The sequence below is a fragment of the Bos taurus genome, chromosome 16 (genome assembly GCF_002263795.3).
Source record: "Bos taurus isolate L1 Dominette 01449 registration number 42190680 breed Hereford chromosome 16, ARS-UCD2.0, whole genome shotgun sequence".
NCBI classification, from domain to species: domain Eukaryota; kingdom Metazoa; phylum Chordata; class Mammalia; order Artiodactyla; family Bovidae; genus Bos; species Bos taurus.
In genome coordinates this window covers 54,748,920-54,773,612 of record NC_037343.1, presented here as the reverse complement: position 1 = coordinate 54,773,612, position 24,693 = coordinate 54,748,920, and the positions used below count along the sequence as shown (strand labels likewise).

General features: G+C 39.8%; 1 protein-coding gene across 2 annotated transcripts in view; it reads left to right on the top strand.

Annotated features, from left to right (window-relative positions):
* The first annotated feature begins 11,095 nt into the window (after nucleotides 1-11,095).
* The window catches only part of CFAP107 (cilia and flagella associated protein 107), a 36,049-nt gene continuing 22,451 nt past the window's right edge, over nucleotides 11,096-24,693 (top strand). Inside the window, exon 1 of one of the 2 annotated variants that reach the window (XM_010813357.4) lies at nucleotides 11,096-11,428. In XM_010813357.4, coding sequence (XP_010811659.1) covers nucleotides 11,315-11,428 — 114 coding nt within the window. In that variant the 5' untranslated portion in view covers nucleotides 11,096-11,314. The remainder of the gene's footprint in view (nucleotides 11,429-24,693) is intronic. The other variant, NM_001038207.2, reaches the window with a different exon arrangement.

The window sequence follows — 24,693 nt, the reverse complement described above, 5'->3', positions numbered from 1 at the left end:
GCCTGGGGCTTAGTTTCAAAGCACTTCTTATTGCAGGGAAAAACCCACAAGTGTGGGTCTGCCCTCCTTATTGTGAAACAACTCCCTGCTTTGTCATCACCAAAGGATAGAGCAGTTTTAATTTTAAGTTGAAGAGACATATTGCATTCTGGGTTTGTTACAGCAGCTTCTGCAAAGAGGCAGAGTGATGGCAGACACGTAATCTATAACCAGTTGGAGGCCCGACATTTATTTAACCTTCTAAGCCCTCAGTTTTCTTGCCTTGAAATGGGGATAATCATGTTGAGCACATCTGGGTGTTTGTGTAAAGCAGGCTGAATCAATGTAAGTTGTGGTTAGGTATCTGCTGTTCAGTGGACAGTTACAGATGTGCTGGTTAGCAGACTCATAGCTTATCCCCTGGTGGGGTAACAAGCTGTTTTTGTGCTCAGGAATTCTCTATTCAAAAAGAATATACAATTGTTCCCTTTGGGATATTTTTGCCCCAATTTCCCAAATTCACTCCTCTAATACAGGGAAAGGAATGGACTTTGTTGCTAAAGCAGGCTTGGTTTAGGCACAAAGGAAAGAGAGGATTGAGCATTTATTGACCTCTTATACGTGACAGGTATTTTATGAAGTGTTTTGTAGGTGACATTTCATTGTATTCTCATAATCTTATTTCATGAAGTATAGGATATTGACTCCCAATTTTGTTTTTGCTGTTCAGTTGCTAAGTCGTGTCTGACTCTTTGTGACCCCATGGACTGCAGCACTCCAGGCTTCCCTGTCCTTCACTGTCTCCCAGACTTTGCCCAAACTAATGTCCATTGAGTCAGTGATGCCATCTAACCATCTCATCCTTTGTCACCCCCTTCTCCGAGGAGGAACTAAAGAGCCTTTTAATGAGGGCAAAAGAGGAGAGTGAAAAAGTTGGCTTAAGACTCAACATTAAAAAAAATAAGATGATGGCATCTGGTCCCATCACTTCATGGCAAATAGATGGGGAAAAGGTGGAAACAGTGACAGACTTTATTTTCTTGGGCTCCAAAATCAGTGTGGATGGTGACTGCAGCCATGAAATTACTCCCAGTTTACAGATTAGGACACCAAAGCTGGCTTGACCCAGGAACTTGGTCAAAAGGAAACAGCTGATTAGAGGTGGGACTTGAAGTGGAAGCCAAATTTGTCTGAGTACTCAGCAACCCCTTCCCCCCATCCCCAATCCCATTCCTTGTGCAATAACCCGAAGCTGATTGCCCATCTTTAAGAAGTGTTTCTAGTATGTACTGGACTGGGAGAAGTCAGTTCATTATCCACCTGTGAGGTCCCACCATAGAAGGGTGCCACCTTCTCTGAAATTAGACCCTTCTCCTGTGGCTTGCCGAGTCTGCTGTAGCTCCTCCTGTGTGGTGCTGAGCAGACACCAAAAGTGTCTGAACCTATGCTGGAATAAAGTAATCCCATTTCTAATAGGTATAGGTGATTGGAAAAGCAAATGGCAATCATCTCTGGAGGAAGATAGTATCATCCTAGACCTCATACCATTTTCACATTTAGTTTTTCAGATACCAGACCTATGAGAAGAGAGAAACTAGCAATAGAAACCTACAGAAACAACAGGTAAAAAGAAAGGAAGCTGCCGGGGACCAGCCCCGGCTGATCCAGGGTACTCGAAGGAGAGACGGCGTCGGCGAGGGTCAGGATACGATAGTTTCAATTAGATATTAATTAGAGATATAAAGAGTAATAGAATAAGGATAGCTCAGTAGGAAAATTCAGTGGAGAAAAGAGGCTGAGTAGCTTGGTTTACGCGGGGGACCAATAAAACTTCAAGACAAGAAGCTTGCACCACTTACGTAGGCCGCAGGCGTCCTTCCGTTCTCCCGAAGGAGAGGAGACACTGAGGCCTCCCCGGTCGGATCTTAGAAGCCCAGGCAAAATTAGTAAGCTTGGTGGGTTCCGCGCTCCAGATGGAGACTCAGCCAGAAGGAGAGAGAGACATGGGGAGACCAGTATTTTGAGAAACTGATCCCAATTCTTTATTTTCCAGAGTCTGTTTTTATACACTAAGATGTTATACAAAAGTCACGTGGGGACAGCAGTCCTGACTTTTATTAAAGTCAGGTGCTTCACACAAATGTATACAGAGGTCTTAGGGGTGTTACATCATCTTCTGGCCAGGGGGGCCTGCTGACAATTTACGACCCTCTCCTTGTGACAGCGGTCAGTCAATCAGGACACTTATTTCTCCAGGGCTGATTATTCTCAAAACAGACGCCACCCAAGTAAAGTTACATTCCTACAGGGTGAGGGTGTAGTGGGTTTTAGTTAAGGAAAGAATTTACTTAGCCTAAGGTCTAACGTGATTAATATCAAAGGTTAATTCTATATATTCATTAATGTGTGTAAGGGCAGGGGATGTGGAGACTTAGCAACAAACATTGGCTCAACAAATGAAAAACCCTTCACCAACACAATTTCTAATCAGCCCATTATACTTATACTAATAGTTTTCTAACTTCTCTAAAGAACCTGTTTTTAGAGGGTTTAAAGCATCTTGTGCCTCTCACAGTTGGGAGGCTGTGAGCAATCACATGTGGCTGGACGAGCCTGTCAGGCAGGCTAGAGAACCTTCAGAGGAGTTTGTAGGTTAAAACACTCTTGTCACACCCAAGAGTTTTTATTGACTGGAGCTCTAGGTTAACTCCTTCTCCGAAAGAGGTGGTGGGGGACAGCCCCCCGTAAAGTCAGAGGTGTAGGTGAGCACAAAGTAGTAAAGTAGGCAGGCTCTGGTTATGGGGGTAGATGCTCGAGGAGTTCCAGGGGGACTCCTGAGGTTCGATCCCGCCTTTGCGTATGTCGAGCCTCCTTCCTCATGACCTTTGTCATGGGCGGAGTACCTCACTCTGGCCCCCAACAGGAAGCCACAGACTATAAAACAGCTCTGCTTATTATGTCTAAGTAAAGTCTATATATATATATATTTATAAATATAATCTATATAAATAGAATATATAAATCTTTATATAATGGCAACCCAATCCAGTACTCTTGCCTGGAGAAGTCCCTAGAACAGAGGAGCCGGGCAGGCTATATAGTCCATTGTGTCACAAAGAGTCATACATGACTTAGTGACTAACACAATACATAACTACAATCTATAAGTCTGAAATATATAAATCTGTAGATTTTTAAACCTACAGATTTGAACATTTGTGGCAACAAGGAATAGTCTGTAATTCAGAAGTTAAAAAAAAACCTGGAATTATAAAAAGTAGCATATATACATAGATTATTAATCAAGTAAAATTTAGAACTGAAAAATGCAACAAATCAATGGACAGGTTTCATTTCACATTAGGCACACTTGAGAGAGGATGTGTGGGCTGGGATATAGATCAGAAGATACTATTCAGAAGTACAAAGAAGCAAAAGGATAGAAAATACAGAAGGGGGCCAGAGACTTTGAGGATTCAGTGAGAAAGTTGTGGCAAATATGCAGCTGGTGTTCCAGAAAGAAAGGAAGCAGAAGCAATATTTGAACATGTAATAGCTGAGAATTTCCTAAAATAGTTGAATGAGTAAATATCATATATTAAGGCATCTATATGGAATCTAGAAAAAAGGTACTGATGAACCTATTTGCAGGGCAGGAATCGAGATGCAGACACTGAGAACGGACTTGCGGACACGGGCGGGGTGGGAAGGAGAGGGTGGGGTGAATGAAAGAGCAACACTGACATATATTCACTACCATGGATAAACTAGCTAGCTAGTGGGAAGCTGGTATATAGCACAGGGAGCTCAGCTCGGTGCTGTTTGATGACCTAGATGCGTGGGATAAGGCTTGGGAGGGAGTCTCAAGAGAGAGGCAATATATGTATGCATATGGCTGATTCATGTTGTTGTACAGCAGAAACTAACACAATATTGAAAAGCAATTATATTCCAATTAAAAAGACTATAAAAAGTATTTTATACTTTCCAATATGCTTATCTTTATGTGCATATTTTTGGCAAAGTCTCTAAAATACTGATGCAAAAGGGCTGATCAACAATACCACATTTTGGCTGTCTGAAAAGACTAATAAAATTTATCATTATGTACTGAGACCAATACAGAAAAAAACGTGCAAGAGTAAATTCTAGAAATAAAAAAGGGACTCCATCAGAGATCCTAGAAATACTTAAAAAAACAAGGGGACATTATGAACAACGTACAACCCCAAATTTGAAAATTTAGATGCAATGTGTAAATTCCTAGAAAAACACAACTCGCCAAATGGACACAAAAGGAAAGAGAAAAATGAGATTAGTTTTGTAACTAATAACAAATATTAAGTCTACAATGAAAAGCCTTTAAACAAAGATAAACAAAACAAAAATCTCCTGGCCCAGATGCCTTGACTTACTTAATATTTAGGGATTAAACACATTAATCTTATGTAAACTGTCCTGGAGAATATAAAAAGTAGGCATATTCTTTCTTCGAGGTTAACTTAATCATAATAATAAAATCTCAAAAAAATTGCGCAAATGAAACATTCAGGCTACAAAAGTCTTACTCATGGATATAGAAACAAAACATTTCTAAAAAACATTTGGCAAGCAGAATCCAGAAATATTAGAAAAAAGATACTATATCGTGATCATATATACGACAGTTTATACTAGAAATTAACGTTGCAGAATTAATCAATATAATTTATCACATTAATGGATTCAATGAAGGAAACTGTGATTATCTTAATAGATGCAAATAATTAAATATTATTTATGAAAGCTGTCTCAGCAAATTTAGAATAGAAGGAAACTTCTTGAACTCAATAAATGGCATTTACAAAAACATCATCCTTAATAGAAAACATTAAACTTTTTTCCTTACTAGGAATAGGACAAGAGTTGCTCATGTCATTTTTAATCAACACTGTACTGGTGAAAGTGAAAGTGAAGTTGCTCAGTCGTGTCCAACTCTTTGCGACCCCGTGGACTGTAGCCTACCAGGCTCCTCTGTCCATGGGATTCTCCAGGCGAGAATACTGGAGTGGGTTGCTATTTCCAGCCAATGTAAAAAACAAGTATAAAACCAATTAGAATTGGAAAAGAAGAAATAGAATAGTTGTTACTTGCAGATGTTATATTCCTGCATGCATCTTGCAGGCAGATGCTATATTCCTGCATTCTTTGAGAGAATCTACTGGGAAAGTACTAGAATTAATAAGGAATCTCAAAGAATCTACAGGGAAAGTACTAGAATTAATAAGATAATTAACAAAGTTGATGGCTATAAAGTTATTGTTTTAAAAAATTAACTATTTTAATATATAGACAATAATCAGAAAATGAAATAAAAATAATTCATTTAAGTAGCATAAAATATAAAATACATAGAAACAGGAGATAGCAAGACAGTAAAAAGAACTCACAGAATGAGAGAAAATATTTGTAAAACTTATATCTGACAAGGGATTAATACTCAGAATTTAAAGAACTTCTACAACTCACTCCCACACACATCCACAAACATCCCCCCCCACACACACAATTTAAAAATGGGCAAAAGACATTTCTCCAAAGAAGATATACAAATGGGCAATAAGCACAGAAAAGATGATCAATACCCTTTGTGTGTGTTAGTCACTCAGTCATGTCCAACTCTCTGAGACCCCACGGACTATAGCCCATCAGGTTCCTCTGTCCATAGAATTCTCCAGGCAAAAATACCATCCATTTTTTTCTCCAGGGGATCTTCCCAACCCAGGGATTGAACCCACGTACATCTCCTGCACTGAGGCAGATATTGGGAAAATACAAATTGAAACTACAATGAGGTACTACCTTACACCTATTAGGATACGTTATCACACACACACACAAAAAAAAAAAAAAGAAAGAAAAAAGAAACATAGCAAAAAGAAAAAATAACAAGTGTTGGCAAAGAAATGGAGAAACAAGAACCCTGTGCATTGCTGGTGGGAAAGTAAAAATGGTGTGGTTGCTGTGTAAAATAGTTTTTTGGGGCTAATTCCATTCTTAGGTGAAAACTCAGTAGAGTGTAGGTCAAACAGCTATCTGTAAACCAATTTTCACAGCTGTATTATTCACATAGCTGAAAGGTGAAAACAGTCCAAATGTCCATCAACAGATCAAGAAAGTGTGATGTATACACACACACATACACGCAAAATAGAATATTATTATTCAGCCATAAAAATCCAGCACTGAGGACTCTGCAGCAAGAGAGACCTTGTTTCAAAGATAGGTTATTTCATGCAGTTTGACTACTTAATTTCTGTCTCTTCGTGTGTCATTTTTAACTAAATAAACTCATAGAGTTTTGCATCCAAAAAAAAGGAATGAAATTCTGACACATGCTACAACATGGATGGATCTAGAAAACATTAAGTTAAGCGAAATAAGTTATGAGGTATGTGGAGCAGTCAAATTCACGGAGATGAGAAAGTAGAAAAGAGGTCACTTGAGGGATGATGGAATGGGGAGCAATAATTAACCATTATTGCTTAATAGGTACATAATTTCTGTTTGGGATGATTAAAAATTCTAGAAAACGTGGAGTAATGGAAACAAAGACTTATACACTGTTGACAGGATGCATAATAAATTGATGTAATGCTTTGGAAAATATTAGTTTGGCATTGTCTAGCAAAGTTAAGGCATGCATACCCTATGACCCAGAAAACCTGCTCCTAGGTATATATCCAAGAGCAGAGGTTTTCACAGCTTGGTCCATGAACCCCTGGAGATCCCCAGGCTCCTTTCAGGAGATCTTCAATGTCAATACTATTCCAGGTGGCATAGTGTTAAAGAATGTGCCTGCCAATGCAGGAGACTCAAGAGACTCGAGTTCAATCCCTGGGTTGGGAAGATCCCCTGGAGAAGGAAATGGTAACCTACTTCAGTATTCTCGCCTGGGAAATTCCATGGACAGAGAGGCCTGGGGAGCTATAGTCCATGGGGTCTCAAAGAGTCAGATACGACTGAGCGACTGAGTATGCCTTCTTAATAATATTAAGGTACTATTCGCCTTTTCCCATATTCTTGGCATTTGCATTGACAGTACAAAAGTGATGGTGGGTAAAACTGCAAGAGCCTGTGCATAAATCAGAGCAGTGCCATTATCAGTTATATTTTTCACCATCACACACTTGCAGTTTAAAAAAAAAATCACTAGTTTCACATAGAGTGTCCTTGATGAAGAAGTAGAAATTATTAATTTTATTAAATCTCAACATTTGAGCAGACATCTTTTTTACATGCTGTGTGAGGATATGGGAAGGACACATGTGAGAAAGCACTGCTGTGGCATATCCACATTCAATGGTTCTCTTGAGAAAGAACGCTGTGTGTGCAATTGTTTGGGTTGTGAGCGAAGTGAGTTGGGCTTTTTTTTGTACCTTGTGGGATTTTAGTTCCTTGACCAGTGATCAACCTGAGCCCCTTTCAGTGGAAGCACAGAGTCCTAACCGTTGGGCAGCCAGGGAATTCCCAGGACTTTTTTTTTTTTTTTTTTAAATGAAACTTTTAGTTGGAAGAAAAATTGGCAGACAAAACCATGGTTATTAGAGTTGGAACATTTGCCAAATATGTTTTAAAAAATGAATGACGAAAGGCTCTCACTTCAAAGAAAGCAATAGTCAGTAGTTATTGCCAATAATAAAACTTTGAGCTTTCAAGCTAAACCTAGAATTTTGGGAAAACCTGTATCTAGCAATATGACTTTGTCAACTTCCTACTATGTGCTTTTCTGATGATATCAGTAGGGATATTAGCAAATGTGACTTTGGGGAATATTGTATAATGAAACATGTTAACATTTGGAAGATCTATCTACACAGCTCTATAAAATAATATTTTCCAAAAGACCACCATGATGTTACAAAATTAAAAGTAGGTTAAAGATCTATCCAAAGCACAAGATCAACCAGTGGATTTTAATATAGTACAGCTCAGAGTTCATTGAGTAGTAGACTTCATTCAGACTCCACAGTGCAATTAACCTTTGAAAACTGCCACTTGGGGACTCCCCTAGCAATCCAATGGTTAAGACTGTGCATGTCCCTTGCAGGAGACATGGGTTCCATCCCTGGTCTCAAAGTGGGATCCCACACACTGCAAGACATGGCCAAGAAAAAAAAAAAGCAAACCAAACAATTTCAAAGGCTAGTTAAATTATTCTCTCTCTTCTAACCACATATCTCTGTAAGACTGATTTTCTCCTTTAAACTAAACAGCATACTCCAATAGATCAAAAGTTTGCTGTTACTTATAAATTAATAAATATTAATATATAATATAATTCATTGGATTGGCCAATTCTGTGGTGTAAATATTCCTACCATGACCAATTTCAAGTAGCCAACATGACTAGAATGTAGTGTTAGCTCTCACAAACTGGTACAATCTGGCTCCAGACCACTAATATAATCCACACTTTAAGAAGTCTTGTGAGTCTTCTATAGGTTTCATGAGACTAAAAATTTGAAAGAACACTGCTTTAGAAAAACGGCAATATCTGGCCATCAGGATACTTGTTCTGTGCCCCGCAAACTTATAGGAACCACAGCTACAAGGGCTTCCCTGGTGACTCAGGTGGTAAAGAATCTGCCTGCAATGTGAGAGACCTGGCTTCAATCCCTGGGTTGGGACAATCCCCTGGAGAAGGGCATGGCAACCCACTCCAGTATTTTTTCCTGGAGAATTCCCATGGACAGAGGAGCCTGGTGGGCTACAGTCCATAGGATCACACAGAGTTAGTCATGACTGAGCACCTAGGCACAGCACAGCTTCATGCAACACAGATGATTCTTAAAAACATTAACTGTATTGAGGAAAAGAAATCAGACTCAGATGAATACATGCTATAGGATTCCATTTATGGAAAGCATGGAATTTATTATAACTAAATTGACTATAAACCATTTCATTTATTTTAAATGTAATTTTTCATGTTTGTGTTACACTTTATAATAAGAAGTTTTTTATAATGGAATCATACAGAACACATAGCTCTCCTGTGTTTTGATTGGAAGGACATCCCGTCTTACTGGCTTAAGCCCTACTCAAACTATAGTCCTGCCAAATAGAAGTTTGCTCTGTTCTATCTACCATGCCCTTTCCTTGCCACATACTTTGTTTCAATATGGAACAAATAGTTGCCTGGAATTCCTCTACTTTAGTTTCAAGGTCATTGGAAAACACTTTCTCTGAATTGCCTGCTTGAAATCGAATGTCTTTACTTATGGCAAGCAAGACTACTAAAAAAGAAGAACTAAAGAGCCTCTTGATGAAAGTGAAAGAGGAGAATGAAAAAGTTGGCTTAAAACTCAACACTCAAATAACTAAGATCATGGCATCCGGTCCCATCACTTCATGGCAAATTGATGGGGAAATAATGGAAACAGTGACAGACTTTATTTTTTGGGGGGGCTCCAAAATCACCACAGATGGTGACTGCAGCCATGAAATTAAAAGACACTTGCTCCTTGGAAGAAAAGCTGTGACCAACCTAGACCATATATTAAAAAGCAGAGACATTACCTTTTAAAGGTCCATCTAGTCAAAGCTATGGTTTTGCCAGTAGTCATCTATGGATATGAGAGTTGGACTATAAAGAAAGCTGAATGCCAAAGAATTGATGCTTTTGAACTGTGGTATTGGAGAAGACTCTTGAGAGTCCCTTGGACTACAAGGAGATCCAAACCAGTCAATCCTCAAGGAAACCAGTCCTGAATATTCATTGGAAGGACTGATGCTGAAGCTGAAACTCCAATACTTTGGTCACCTGATGTGAAGAACTGACTCATTGGAAAAGACCCTGATGCTGGGAAAGATTGAAGGCAGGAAGAGAAGAGGATGACAGAGGATGAGATAGTTGGATGTCATCACTGACTCAATGGACATGAGTTTGAGCAAGCTCCGGGAGTTGGTGATGGACAGGGAAGCCTGGTGTACTGTAGTCCATGGGGTTGCAAGGAGTTGGACATGACTGAGAGACTGAACTAAACTGAAAATAAGACTACAGTGTGCTGCTTCTTTAAAGTGAAGCCACTTAGTTGTGTCCGATTCTTTGTGACCCCATGGACTATAGCCTACCAGGCTCCTCCATCCATGGGATTTTCCAGGCAAGAGTGCTGAAGTGGGCTGCCATTTCCTTCTCCAGGGGATCTTCCCAACCCAGGAATTGAACCTGGGTCTCCTGCATTGCAGACAGACACTTTACCATCTGAGCCACCAGGGGAGCCTACTGATTTCTTTCTTAACCATATATTGCAAGGCATCTTCCTATGTCAGCATTTAACAGCTACAGGGTATTTCATCATATGATATGCCACAGTTTGTTGAGCCAGCCCTCCATTGGTATATATCTAGATGGTTGGTTCTTGATTTTTTGGCTTAATGAATAAGCAAAGTCATGGTTTTTATTCCAGTGGACTGAGCTCTATTGGGATGGAGCCCTGGTCTAGCCACTGATGCATTAATAATTAATAATTAATTATTAATAATTAATAATGCACTAATAATTCCAGGTCAGTGCTCTGAATGTAGCATACGCTTGATAGAATGGCTGTGGAATGAATGAATGAAGATGATCTGAATGAATCATATTTATTAGCATTCTTCCTGGAAGCCCCTTAGGCAAAGGGGCAGAGGAGCAATGAACAGAGCCCAGTGGTAAAACGACTGAATCAGAATGGATTTAAATCTCAGGTCTCCAGATGTGTGACTTGAGGTAGCTACTTAATCCCTCTTTACTTCAGTGTCCTCATCCATAAAATGGGTACAGTTATGGCACCTGCTTCATAGGACTCTTTGAGGGTTAAACAAGTGAGTACATGTAAAGGTCTCAGCATGGGCCTAGCACGTCAGCATTCATTAAATGGTAGAATGTAATTATCTCAGCTCATCTAGGTATTAAAATCTAGCATGCATGATACCTCTTGGTAACCAGGAAGTTACATGACATGGAAACCAGGTCCTTCTGGCTCCTGCTTTTGTGGTGACTGCTGTTGGTTTGATTTACTTTTTTAACATCAATTTTGCTTCCGAGGAATCAGCTGCCCCCTTAAGGAGAGTATTTATACTCACAGTCTATCACCATGGAGATTGTCAACAGTAGGGAATCCAAGATCACATCACCTCTTTCTGGAGGCTGAAAGTGGACTCTCAGGGCCCTTTAATCCTGCAAATTTAGCTGGGTGTCATCTCCATTCTGACTGCTGAAAAGAAAAAAAGGCACCCCAAACTCAGCAGCTTCATAACATCTCCCACCCTGAAACCTTAAACTGTGTCAAGTCAAAGAAGCTTGGGACAAATGCAGTTTCTTACTGCCGTAAGTCCACAGTCATCCTCCACGCCGAGCTGGAAGATTGAGACCAAGTATTCAACCAGAGTGCTCACTGGAAACTGGACAGAGGAGAGGAGGAAGGTAAGTAAAAAGAAGGTGGACAGAGGGCTCAGAAGGAGACCTGGCAGGGAGGATGAGTGAGAGCACTGTGTGCTCAGTCACTCAGTCCTGTCCAACTCTCTGCGACCCCGTGAATTGTAGCTCACCAGGTTCCTCTGTCCATAGAATTTTCCAGGTAAGAAAAGAGTGGGTTGCCATTTCCTACTCCAAGGGATCTTCCCGACTCAGAGATCCATCCCTTGTCTCCTGCATTAGCAGGCAGATTCTTTACCACTGTACCACCCGAGGGTATTATTATTATTTCTAAATCAAGGACCACAAATACTTGGATCTTAAGAAGGTGGCATTAGGAACTCTGTGCAGAGAGACTCCCTAACACAGAGGAGTTATATTCAAGCAGTTATCAAAGTCCCCATTTATATCTTGAAAACATCATAGTACAGGTGTCAATAAGGTTGTGCCTTGAAGTTCTATAGTCAGTGGAGTGTCTCTACGCATCTGATATTCTCTGTTCCTAATTTAGCTGCATCTTGATTTGAAGAACTTCTGCTCTCCCTGGGCTGGTCCTTCCAGATGTATTACCTGTCAAGGCAGGCTTGACACTCCTTGTCTTCATGTCCAGGTGCTCTCTGGCGCCTGTCCCACAACTTTGCCCTGCCTGCGCATTTCACCTTTCACTTTCAAAACAGAACAGGCGTGTTCTTGTTGTTCCCATGTATCTTAAAGACCATCTCAAAATACTTTTCCTAAATTGACCTGCATAAAATTGAGTATCTTCGTTTGTGGCAATCAAGACTGACCCACATAAGTTTCTGCAGAGACATCTAGACATCTTCATATCTTCTTGGAAAATAGTCAAAGGAAAGAGGGTGAGACAGAATTGGTAGCTTTGGTGTAAGTGTGGGGAAGGTTAATAGTGACTTCTGAGAGCTAGAAAAGGCTCCTTTCATGTGGGAACCTTAGCATTTGTCACCCTTCTGGTCAGACATAGCTTTGGGCCATTTTTTAGCTCTGACTGCACTTGTTTTTGTTTGTGGAATAGGTGTGTGTGTGTAATCCAAGAGCAAGAAAGAATGGTTAAGCATTCTTTCGGGTAGGCAAAGCAGTACCCGGGGAGATTATGGGCTGATCCTACACTGACTGAGAGGAGATTGCATAAAGAGAGCAGAGTAAGAAAGCTATGGTACATTTACACAATGGAGTATATTAAAAAGAATACATTTGAATCAGTTCTAATGAGGTGGATGAAACTGGAGCCTATTATACAGAGTGAAGTAAGCCAGAAGGAAAAACATCAATACAGTATACTAACACATATATATGGAATTTAGAAAGATGGTAACAATAACCCGGTGTACGAGACAGCAAAAGAGACACTGATGTATAGAACAGTCTTATGGACTCTGTGGGAGAGGGAGAGGGTGGGAAGATTTGGGAGAATGACATTGAAACATGTAAAATATCATGTAAGAAACGAGTTGCCAGTCCAGGTTCGATGCACGATACTGGATGCTTGGGGCTAGTGCACTGGGACGACCCAGAGGGATGGTATGGGGAGGGAGGAGGGAGGAGGGTTCAGGATGGGGAACACATGTATACCTGTGGCGGATTCATTTTGATATTTGGCAAAACTAATACAATTATGTAAAGTTTAAAAATAAAATAAAATTAAAAAAAAAAAAAAGAGCAGAGTTGGAGCAATTTCAGAAAGATGGCAGACTAAGAAGTTCCAGGTCCCTTCTTTTCCCACGGAAACACCAGTTCAGTTCAGTTCAGCCACTCAGTCGTGTCCGACTCTTTGCGACCCCATGAATCGCAGCACACCAGGCCTCCCTGTCCATCACCAACTCCCGGAGTTCACTCAGACTCACGTCCATCGAGTCAGTGATGCCATCCAGCCATCTCATTCTCTGTCGTCCCCTTCTCCTCCTGCCCCCAATCCCTCCCAGCATCAGAGTCTTTTCCAATGAGTCAACTCTTTGCATGAGGTAGCCAAAGTACTGGAGTTTCAGCTTCAGCATCATTCCCTCCAAAGAAATCCCAGGGCTGATCTCCTTCAGAATGGACTGGTTGGATTTAAAAAGCAACTATTAGCCTAATTGAAACAAATATATGGGAGCTCTGGAAAACAAAGGTCTACAGCAAAAAAATCAAATGCCCATTTTAGAGAAAGCCACATTCAAAATAGTAGGAAACTCCATGGTGTTTTTACCTGCCCTCCCCCATTCCTGCCCCAGCACAGCACAGTGCAGTGTGGGGGAAGCAGTGGCCCAGCTCCCAGTTCCCTCCCTGGAACACAGAGGGAGTGGAGCAACACTGTAACTTGTCTGGAAACTGCCGGAGGGATTGGTCTCTGTTTTGCTAACTCAGAGCTCAAACAGGAAAAAGTGGATGGTTCATATTTCAGGCCAGGAAGAGCTTGGAAAGCAGTAGTGGTCAACTGCTAGTGAAAGCTGCCAGGGGACTACAAGTTTGCAAAGGTCTGGGGGTAAGAAATTATAGGTAGAGGAATGCAACAGAACATCTAAGACTCTGAAAAGAAACCAGAGAGAGGCTTCTTGGAAAAATAAAGGAATTTTAAAGCAGCTATGTTTACAAGGAGAAATAAAAAGCACAGATACACACAGACACAGAGTCGTAGGCAGGATGCATGCTCATGTTCAGAAAAGTCCAAAGAAGAATTAAAACCTTCATACCTGACTGACTCCAAGGCTCAGAACATGCCCACTACTTAGTAGAGATCTTTCCTTGTGTGGAGCCAGTCTGCAGAGACCAGGAGAGATGGCTATTTTTCTCTCAAGTGCTCAGTGTTAAAAAAAAAAAAAATAAGACTTAAAAAGAAACAAGAAAAGATGGTCCACTCAAAGGAAAAAAATTAAGTGGCAGAAACAGTCCCTGAAGAAACACAGGCAGCAGTAGTACCAGAGAAAAACTAAAAAACAAAACAACAACAAAAAGAAACCTGTCTTAAATATACTTAAAAAGCTAAAAGGAAGTGTGGACAAAGAATTGAAGGAAATCAGGAAAATAATATATAAGCAAAATGAGAATATTAGTGAAAGATAGAAGTTCTAAAAAGGAATCAAACAAAAATGTGTGTGTGTGTGTGTACTCAGTTGTGTCTGACTGTGACCCCATAGACCGTAGCCCACCAGGCTCCCCTGTCCATGGAATTCTCCAGGCAAGAATACTGGAGTGGGTTGCCATTTCCTCTTCCAGGGGATATTCCTGACCCAGGGATCAAAGCCACGTCTCCTGCATTCGCAGGCAGATTCTTTATCCCTGAGTCACCTGGGAAGACCAAATAAAAATAAAGGAATTGAAATATACAGTAACGTTTATGAAAAAAAATTCACTAGAGACATTCAAAAGTGGGTTTGAACAGACAGAAGTAAGAATCAGAAAACTTGAAGATAGACTGTTTGAAATTATTGAGCCTAGGTAGCAAAAAGAGAAATGAATAAAGAAACATGAGCAGAGACCAAAGACTTGTGGGACACCCTCAAGCTGACATATACTGACTATGGGATAAATTAAAAGAGAAAGGGGCAGAGAGATTATTTGAATAAATAATGACTGAAAACTTCCCACACTAGATATGGATCTACAAATCCCAGAAGCTCAGTGGAGACCAAATAAGTTAAATCCCTAGATACTCACACAGAGACAATTATAATCAATCTGTTGAAAGTCAAAGAAAAGGAGAGAATCTTCAAAACAGCAAGAGAAAAATGACTCATCGCATACAAGGGAGCCCTAATAAGATTATCATTAGATTTTTCAGCAGAAACTTTGGAGGTCAGAAAACAGTGGGGTGATATGTTTAAAGGGCTTAGTCCCCACAAACCAAAACCTAAACAAAACCAAGCCCCACACCCCAAAAAACCCCATCCCACTATTGACTGAGAATAGCTTAGCCAACAAAACTTTCCTTCAAAAATGGAGAAATAAAAACATTCCCAGATAAACAGAAGCTGAGGGAGTACTGCTACATCTTCCCTACAGGAAGTGCTAATGGGAGTCCTTGAAGTTAGTATGGAGAAATGGTAAATTGTAACTTGAAGTTATATGAAAATATAAAGACCCCTGGTAAAGATAAATGCACAAATATAGACGCCATCATTATTGTACTTTTGGTTTGTAATTCCATTATTTTCTACACAATTAAAAAACACAAAACCATAAAATATTATAAATTAATGTTAATGGGTACACAGTATATCAACATGTAATTTGTGACATCAATAACATAAAATGAGGGAGGGCAAAGCTATATCAGAGTGGGTTTTTATTAATGAGTTAACGCAAGATAGTATGAATTTTAAATAGATTGTTATGCAATTTGGATGGACATAGAGATTATCATACTGAGTGAAGTAAGTCACATAGAGAAATAATATATGACATCCCTTATACAGAATCTAAAAAGAAATGATACAAATGAACTTATTTACAAAGCAGAAACAGACTCACAGACTTAGAGAATGAATTTATGGTTCCCAGTGCGGGAAGGGAGGGGAGAATGGATAATTAGGGAGTGTGGGATAAACATGTACACACTGCTATATTTAAAATGAATAACCAACAAGGACCTACTATATAGCCCAGGGAACTCTGCTCCAGGTTATGTGGCAGCCTGGACTGGAGGAGAGTTTGGGGGAGAATGGATACATGTGTATGGATGGTTGAGTCCCTTTGCTGTCCACCTGAAACTATCACATTATTAATCAGCTATACTCCAGTATAAAATAAAAAGATGAAAAATTAATTAAAAAATAAGATAGATCACTATAAATTTAAGATGTTATGTATAATTCCCATGATAACTACAAAGAAAATCTCTCTAAAATATACACAAGAGGAAATGAGAAAGAAAAATAGACCACTACTAAAAATTAAATAAACACAAAGAAAAGTAGTAATGGTGAAAATGAGGGGCAAAAAGCCCTATAAGACAAAAAAGAAAACAAATAACAAAACGGTAAAAGTAAATAACAGTAATTACTTTATTTTTTCTTTTTTTTTCAGTAATTACTTTAAATGTAAATAGATTAAATGCTCATCAAAAGAGATTTGCAGAATGGGGGGAAAAAACATGATTTTTTTTCATCCACCATCTATGAGACTGTTTTTAGATCTAAGGACATGCAAAAGTTGAAAATAAAAGACTAGAAAAAGATACTCCCTGCAAATATCAGCTCAAAGAGAATGAGGTGGCACTGTATTAATTTCATAGAAAATGAAGTCTAAGTAAAAAAATGTTACAAGAGCCAAAGAAGAGGAGGGTATATTGAAGAAAGGATCATGAAGAAATAGAAAGTATGAATAGACATATAACTAGTAAGAAAATTGAATCAGTAATCAAAGAGGTCCCCAAAATAAAAGCCCAGGACTAGATGGCTTCACTGGTGAATTCTACTTAGCTTTTAACTACTTTAACACAGGGCTTCCCTGGTAGCCAAGATCTGCCTGCAGTACAGAAGACCCCGGTTCCATTTCTGGGTCAGAAAGATATGCTGGAGAAGGGACAGGCTACCCACTCCAGTATTCTTGGTGGCTCAGCTGGTAAAGAATCCATCTGCAATGCGGGAGACCTGGGCTTGATCTCTGGGTTGGGAAGATCCTCTGGAGAAGGAAACACCCACCCACTCCAGTATTCTGGCCTGGAGAACTCCATGGACTGTATAGTCCATGGGGTCACAAAGAGTTGGACACAACTGAGTGACTTTCACTTCACCTTAACATAATAAAGACCATATATGAAAAGCCCAGCTACAATCATACCCATGCAAAGGAATGAAGTTGGACACCTACCTCACACCATATTCAAAAATTAATTCAAAATGAATCAAAAACCTATATGTAAGGTCTTTAGGTCTATATGTAAGACCTAAAATTATAAAACTCTTAGAAGAAAACAGGAGAAAAGCTACATGACATTGAATTTGGCACTGACTTCTTGGATATGACTTCCTAAACATAGACAACAAGAGAAAAAATAGATAAACTGGACTTCACCAAAATTAAACTTTATGTATGAAAGAATTTATTATCAAGAGTGAAAGCAGGCTCTTGCAGAGAGATATTTGCATGTTTATATTATTAACAGCATTATTCACAGGAACTGGAAGGTAGAAGTAATTCAGTGAGGAATGGATAAGCAAAATAGAGCATATACATACAATGGAATATTACTCAATCTTTAAGAGAAAGGAAATTATGAAACATGCTACCGTGTAGATAAACCTTGAAGACACTAAGTTAAGAGCAATGTTCAGTTCAGTTCAGTTGCTTAGTCATGTCTGACTCTTTGCAACCCCATGGACTGCAGCACACCAGGCCTCCCTGTCCATCACCAACTCCTGGAATTTACTCAAACTCATGTCTGTTGAGTCACTGATGCCATCCAAAGATGTCATCCTCCGTTGTCCCTTTCTCCTTCTACCTTCAATCTTTCCCAGCATCAGGGTCTTTTCAAATGAGTCAGCTCTTTCATCAGGTGGCCAAAGTATTGGAGTTTCAGCTTCAACATCAGTCCTTCCAATGAATATTCAGGACTGATTTCCCATAGGATGGCCTTGTTGGATCTCCTTGCAGTCCAAGGGACTCTCAAGAGTCTTCCAACACCACAGTTCAAAAGCATCAATTCTTCAGTGCTCAGCTTTCTTCACAGTCCAACTCTCACATCTATTCATGATCACTGGATAAACCATAGCCTTGACTAGATGGACCTTTGTTGGCAAAGCAATGTCTCTGCTTTTTAATATGCTGTCTAGGTTGGTCATAACTTTTCTTCCAAGGAGCAAGTGTCTTTTAATTTCATGGCTGCAGTCACCATCTTCAGCAATTTTAGAGCCCCCCAAAATAAAATCTCTTACTGTTTTGACTGTTTCCCCATCTATTTGCCATGAAGTGATGAGACTGGATGCCATGATCTTAGTTTTCTGAATGTTGAGGTTTAAGCCAACTTTTTCACTCTCCACTTTCACTTTCATCAAGAGACTCTTTAGCTCTTTTTCACTTTCTGCCATAAGAGTGGTGTCATCTGCATATCTGAGGTTATTGATATTTCCTCCAGCAATCTTGATTCCAGCTTGTGCTTCATCCAGCCCAGTGTTTTTCATGATTTACTCTGCATATAAGTTAAATAAGCAGGGTGACAATATACAGCCTTGATGTACTCCTTTTCCTATTTGGAACCAGTCTGTTGTTCCGTGTTCAGTTCTAACTGTTGCTTCCTGACCTGCATACGGGTTTCTCAAGAGGCAGGTCAGGTGGTCTGGTATTTCCATCTCTTTCAGAATTTTCCACGGTTTGTTGTGATCCACCCAGTCAAAGGCTTTGGCAGAGTCAAAAAGCAGAAATAGATGTTTTTCTGGAACTCTTGCTTTTTTGATGATCCAGTGGATGTTAGCAATTTGACCTCTGGTTCCTCTGCCTTTTCTAAAACCAGCTTGAACATCTGGAAGTTCACAATTCACATACTGTTGAAACACAGCTTGGAGAATTTTGAGCATTACTTTACTAGTGTGTGAGATGAGTGCAATTGTGTGGTAGTTTGAACATTCTTTGGCATTGCCTTTCTTTGGGATTTAAATGAAAACTGACCTTTTCTAGTCCTGTGGCCACTGCTGAGTTTTCCAAATTTGCTGGCATATTGAGTGCAGCACTTTCACAGCATCATCTTTCAGGATTTGAAATAGCTCAACTGGAATTCCATCACCTCCATTAGCTTGTTTGTAGTGATGCTTCCTAAGGCCCACTTGACTTCACATTCCAGGATGTCTGGCTCTAGGTGAGTGGTCACACCATAGTGATTATCTGGGTTGTGAAGATCTTTTTTGTACAGTTCTTTTGTGTATTCTTGCCACCTCCTCTTAATATATTATGCTTCTGTTAGGTCCATACCATTTTTGTCCTTTATTGAGCCCATCTTTGCATGAAACATTCCCTTGGTATCTCTAATTTTCTTGAAGAGATCTCTGGTCTTTCCCATTCTATTGTTTTCCTGTATTACTTTGCATTGATCATTGAGGAAGGCTTTTTATCTCTCCTTGCTATTCTTTGGAACTCTGTATTCATATGGGTATATCTTTCCTTTTCTCCTTTGCTTTTCACTTCTCTTCATTTCACAGCTATTTGTAAGGCCTCCTCAGACAGCTGTTTTGCTTTTTTGCGTTTCTTTTTCTTGGGGATGGTCTTGATCCCTGTCTTCTGTACAATGTCATGAACTTCCGTCCATAGTGCAGTGTTAGTCACCAAAAGACAAATACTGTGTACTCCCACTTATACAGTGTGTGCGTGTGTGCTCAGTCACTTTAGTCGTGTCCAACTCTTTTCAACCCCATGGACCTCCCCCAGGTTCCTCTGTCCATGGGATTCTCCAGGCAAGAACACTGGTGTGGGTTGCCATACCCTCATCCAAGGGATCTTCCTGACCCAGGGATGGAATCCACGTCTCTTATATCTCCTGCACTGGCAGGCGGAATTACCACTAGCGCCACCTGGGAAGATCTGAGGTACAGCAGAGTAGTCAAATTCATAGAAATAGAAAGCAGAATGGTGGTTGCCAGGTGCTGAGCAAGGGAGAATGGAGAGCTGTTGCTTAAAGGGGACAGAGTTTCAGTTTGAGACGATGAAAAAGTCCTGCAAGTGGATGGAGGTGGTGGTTGCTCATCAATGTGAATGTAGTTAATGCCACTGAGCTGCACACTTAAAAGTAGTTAAAAATGGGACTTCCCTGGTGGTCCAATGGCTAACACTGCAAACTCCCAGGGGACCTGGGTTTTGATCCCTAATTAGGGACGCACCTAATTAAGTGGATCAGTAGTAAAGAACCTGCCTGCCAAAGCAGGAGAACCAAAAGATGAGGGTTTGATCCCTGGGTCCAGAAGATCCCCTGAAGAAGGAAATGGCAACCCGCTTCAGTATTCTTGCCTGGGAAATTCCATGGACAGAGGAGCCTGGCAGCCTACAGGTCACAAAAGAGTTGGACATGACTTAGCGACTGAGTGCGTGCGTGCACGCACACACACACACACACATGCACACACGGAACTAGAGTCCACATGCTACAACTAAAACGATTCTGCATGCCAAGACTAAAAATCCTTTGTGCTGCAACTAATATGCACTGCAGCCAAATAAAAATAAAAATAGTCAAAATGGTAAATTTTATTATGCATCTTTTACTACAATGAATTTCAAAAAACAATGAAAAATTGTGATATAATAGGGCTTTTCTGGTGGTGGCTCAGATGGTAAATAAATGCAGGAGACCTGGGTTCAATACCTGGATGGGGAAGATCCCCTGGATAAGTGAATAGCTACCCACTCTAGTATTCTTTTCTTTTAAAATTTATTTATTTATTTTTATTGAAGGATAACTGCTTTATAGAATTTTGTTGTTTTCTGTCAAACCTCAACATGAATCAGCCATAGGTATACATATATCCCCTCCCTTTTGAACTTCTCTCCCATCTCCCTCCCCATCCCACCCCTCTAAGTTGAGACAGAGCCCCTATTTGAGTTTCCTTAGCTATACAGCAAATTCCAGTTGGCAATCTATTTTACATATGGTAGTGTAAGTTTCCATGCTACTCTTTCCATGCATCTCACCCTCTCCTCCTCTCTCCCCATGTCCACAAGTCTATTCTCTATGTCTGTTTCTCCACTGCTGCCCTGTAAGTAAATTCTTCAGTACGATTTTTCTAGATTCCATATATATGTGTGTTAGAATATGATATTTCTCTTTCTCTTTCTGACTTACTTCACTCTGTACAATAGATTCTAGATTCATCCACCTCATTAGAACTGACTCAAAAGCATTCCTTTTTATGGCTGAGTAATATTCCGTTGTGTATATGTACAACTTCTTTATCCATTCATCTCTAGAAGGATATCTAGGTTGCTTCCATATTTTAGCTATTGTAAATAGTGCTGCAATGAATAATGGGATAGGTGTGTCTTTTTAAATTTTGATTTCCTCAGGGTACATGCCTAGGAGTGGGATTGCTGGGTCATATGGTGGTTTTATTCCTAGTTTTTTAAGGAGTCTCCATACTGTCTTCCTTTGTGGCTCAGCTGCTAAAGAATCTGCCTGCAATGCGGGGGACCTGGTTCTATCCCTGGGTGGTGAAGATCCCCCAGAGAAGGGAAAGGCTACCCACTCCAGTATTCTGGCCTGGAGAATTTCATGGACTATATAGTCCATGGATACAACTGGACACAATTGAGGGACCTTCACTTTCACTTCACTTTCATACCATCTTCCATAGTGACTGTATCAATTTGCATTCCCAAAACAGTGCAAGAGCATTCCCTTTTCTCCACACCCTCTCCAGCATTTACTGTTTGTAGACTTTCTGATGATGGCCATTCTGACTGGTGTGAGGTGATAGCTCATTGTAGTTTTGATTTGCATTTTTCTAATAATGAGCAAGGCTATGGTTTTTCCTGTGGTCATGTATGGATGTGAGAGTTGGACTGTGAAGAAAGTTGAGTGCCGAAGAATTGATGCTTTTGAACTGTGGTGTTGGAGAAGACTCTTGAGAGTCCCTTGGACTGCAAGGAGATCCAACCAGGCCATCCTAAAGGAGATCAGTCCTGGGTGTTCTTTGGAAGGACTGATGCTAAAGCTGAAACTCCAATACTTTGGCTACTTCATGCAAAGAGTTGACTCATCGGGAAAAACTCTGATGCTGGGAGGGATTGGGGGCAGGAAGAGAAGGGGACGACAGAGGATGAGATAGCTGGATGGCATCACTGACTCGATGGACATGAGTTTGAGTGAACTCTGGGAGTTGGTGATGGACAGGGAGGCCCGGTGTGCTGCGATTCATGGGGTCGCAAAGAGTCGGACATGACTGAGCGACTGAACTGAACTGAACTGAATAATGAGCAATGTTTAACATCTTTTCAAGTGTTTGTTAGCCATGTGTATGTCTAAACAGAGAAATGTCTATTTAGGTCTTATTCCCACTTTTTGACTTTTTTTTTTTTTTAAGCAGACGTATGGGTTTATTTACTTATTTATTTTTACTTTACAATATTGTATTGGTTTTGCCATCCATTGACATGAATCTGCCATGGGTGTACATGTGTTCCCCATCCTGAACCCCTCTCCCACCTCCCTCCCCATCCCATCCCTCTGGGTCATCCCAGTGCACCAGCCCCGAGAACCCTGTATCATGTGTCAAACCTGGACTGGCAATTTGTTTCACATGTATGATACTATACATGTTTCAATGCCATTCTCCCAACTCATCCCACCCTCGCCCTCTGCCACAGAGTCCAAAAGACTGTTCTATATATCTGTGTCTGTTTTGCTGTCTCACATATAGGGTCATTGTTACCATCTTTCTAAATTCCATATATGTATGTTAGTATACTGTATTGGTGTTTTTCTTTCTGGCTTACTTCACTCTGTATAATAGGCTCCAGTTTCATCCACCTCATTAGAACTGATTCAAATGTATTCTTTTTAATGGCTGAGTAATATTCCATTGTGTACATGTACCACAGCTTTCTTATCCATTCATCTGCTGATGGGCATCGAGGTTGCTTCCATGTCCGGGCTATTAAAAACAGTGCTGTGATGAACATTTGGGTACACGTGTCTCTTTCAATTCTGGTTTCCTTGGTGTGTATGCCGAGCAGTGGGATTGCTGGGTCATATGGCAGTTCTATTTCCAGTTTTTTGGGTTGTTTGTTTTTCTGGTATTGAGCTGTATGAGCTGCTTGTGTATTTTGCAAATTAATCCTTTGTCAGTTGTTTCATTTGTTATTATTTTCTCCCATTCTGCAGGTTGTCTTTTCACCTTGCTTATAGTTTTCTTTTTTGTGCAAAAGCTTTTAAGTTTAATCAGGTCCCACTTGTTTACTTTTGTTTTTATTTCCATTACTCTAGGGGGTGGGTCATAGAGGATCTTGTTTTGAATTATGTCATTGAGTGTTCTGCCTATAGTTTCCTCTAAGAGTTTTATAGTTTCTGGTCTTACGTTTAGGTCTTTAATCCATTTTGAGTTTATCTTTGTATATGGTGTTAGAAAGTGTCTAATTTCATTCTTCTGCATGTCACTGTCCTGTTTTCCCAGTACCACTTATTGAAGAGGCTCTCTTTGCTCCATTGTGTATTCTTGCCTTCTTTGTAAAAAAAAAAAATAAATAAATAAGGTATCCATAGGTGCATGTGTTTATTTCTGGTTTTTTTTTTTTTATCTTGTTCCATTGGTCTATATTTCTGTTTTTATGACAGTACCATACTGTCTTCATGACTGTAGCTTGGTAGTATAATCTGAAGTCAGGAAGGTTGATTCCTCCAGCTCCATTCTTCTTTCTCAAGACTGCTTTGGCTATTCAGGGTCTTTTGTGTTTCCATTTGAATTGTGAAATTTTTTGTTCTAGTTCTGTGAAAAATGTTATTGGTAATTTGCTAGGGATTGCATTGAATCTGTAGATTGCATTTGGTAGTATAGTCATTTTCACAATATTGATTCTTCCTACCCAGGAACATGGAATATCTCTCCATTTATGTCGACTTTGATTTCTTTTATTAGTGTCATAATTTTCTGTGTACAGTTCTTTTGTCTCCTTAGGTAAGTTTATTCCTAGATATTTAATTCTTTTTGTTGCAATGGTGAATGGGATTGATTCCTTAATTTCTCTTTCTGATGTTTCATTGTTAGTATATAGAAATGCAAGTGATTTCTGTGTATTGGTTTTGTATCCTGTGACTTTGCTGAATTCACTGGTTAGCTCTAGTAATTTTCTGATAATTTTTTTATAGTTTTCTATGTACAGTATCATGTCACCTGGAAACAGTGAGAGCTTTACTTCTTTTCTGATCTGGATTCCTTTTATTTCTTTTTCTTCTCTTATTGCTGTAGCTAGGACTTCCTATGTTGACTACTGTGTTGAATAATAGTGGTGAAAGTGGACATGCTCATCTTGTTCCTGATCTTAAGGGGAATGCTTTCAGTTTTTCACCATTGTGACTAATGTTTGCTCTAGGCTTATCATATATGGCCTTTACTATGTTGAGGTAGGTTCCTTCTATGCCCATTTTTTGAAGAGTTTTCATCATAAATGGGTGCTTAATTTTGTCAAAGCCTTTTTCTGCATTATTGAGATTATCATATGGTTTTTATCTTTAAGTTTGTTAATATGGTGTATCACATTGATTGATTTGCATATGTTGAAGAATCCCTGGAATAAACCCAAATTGATCATGGTGTTTGAGCTTTATGATGCATTGCTGAAATCTGTTTGTTAAAATTTTGTTGAGA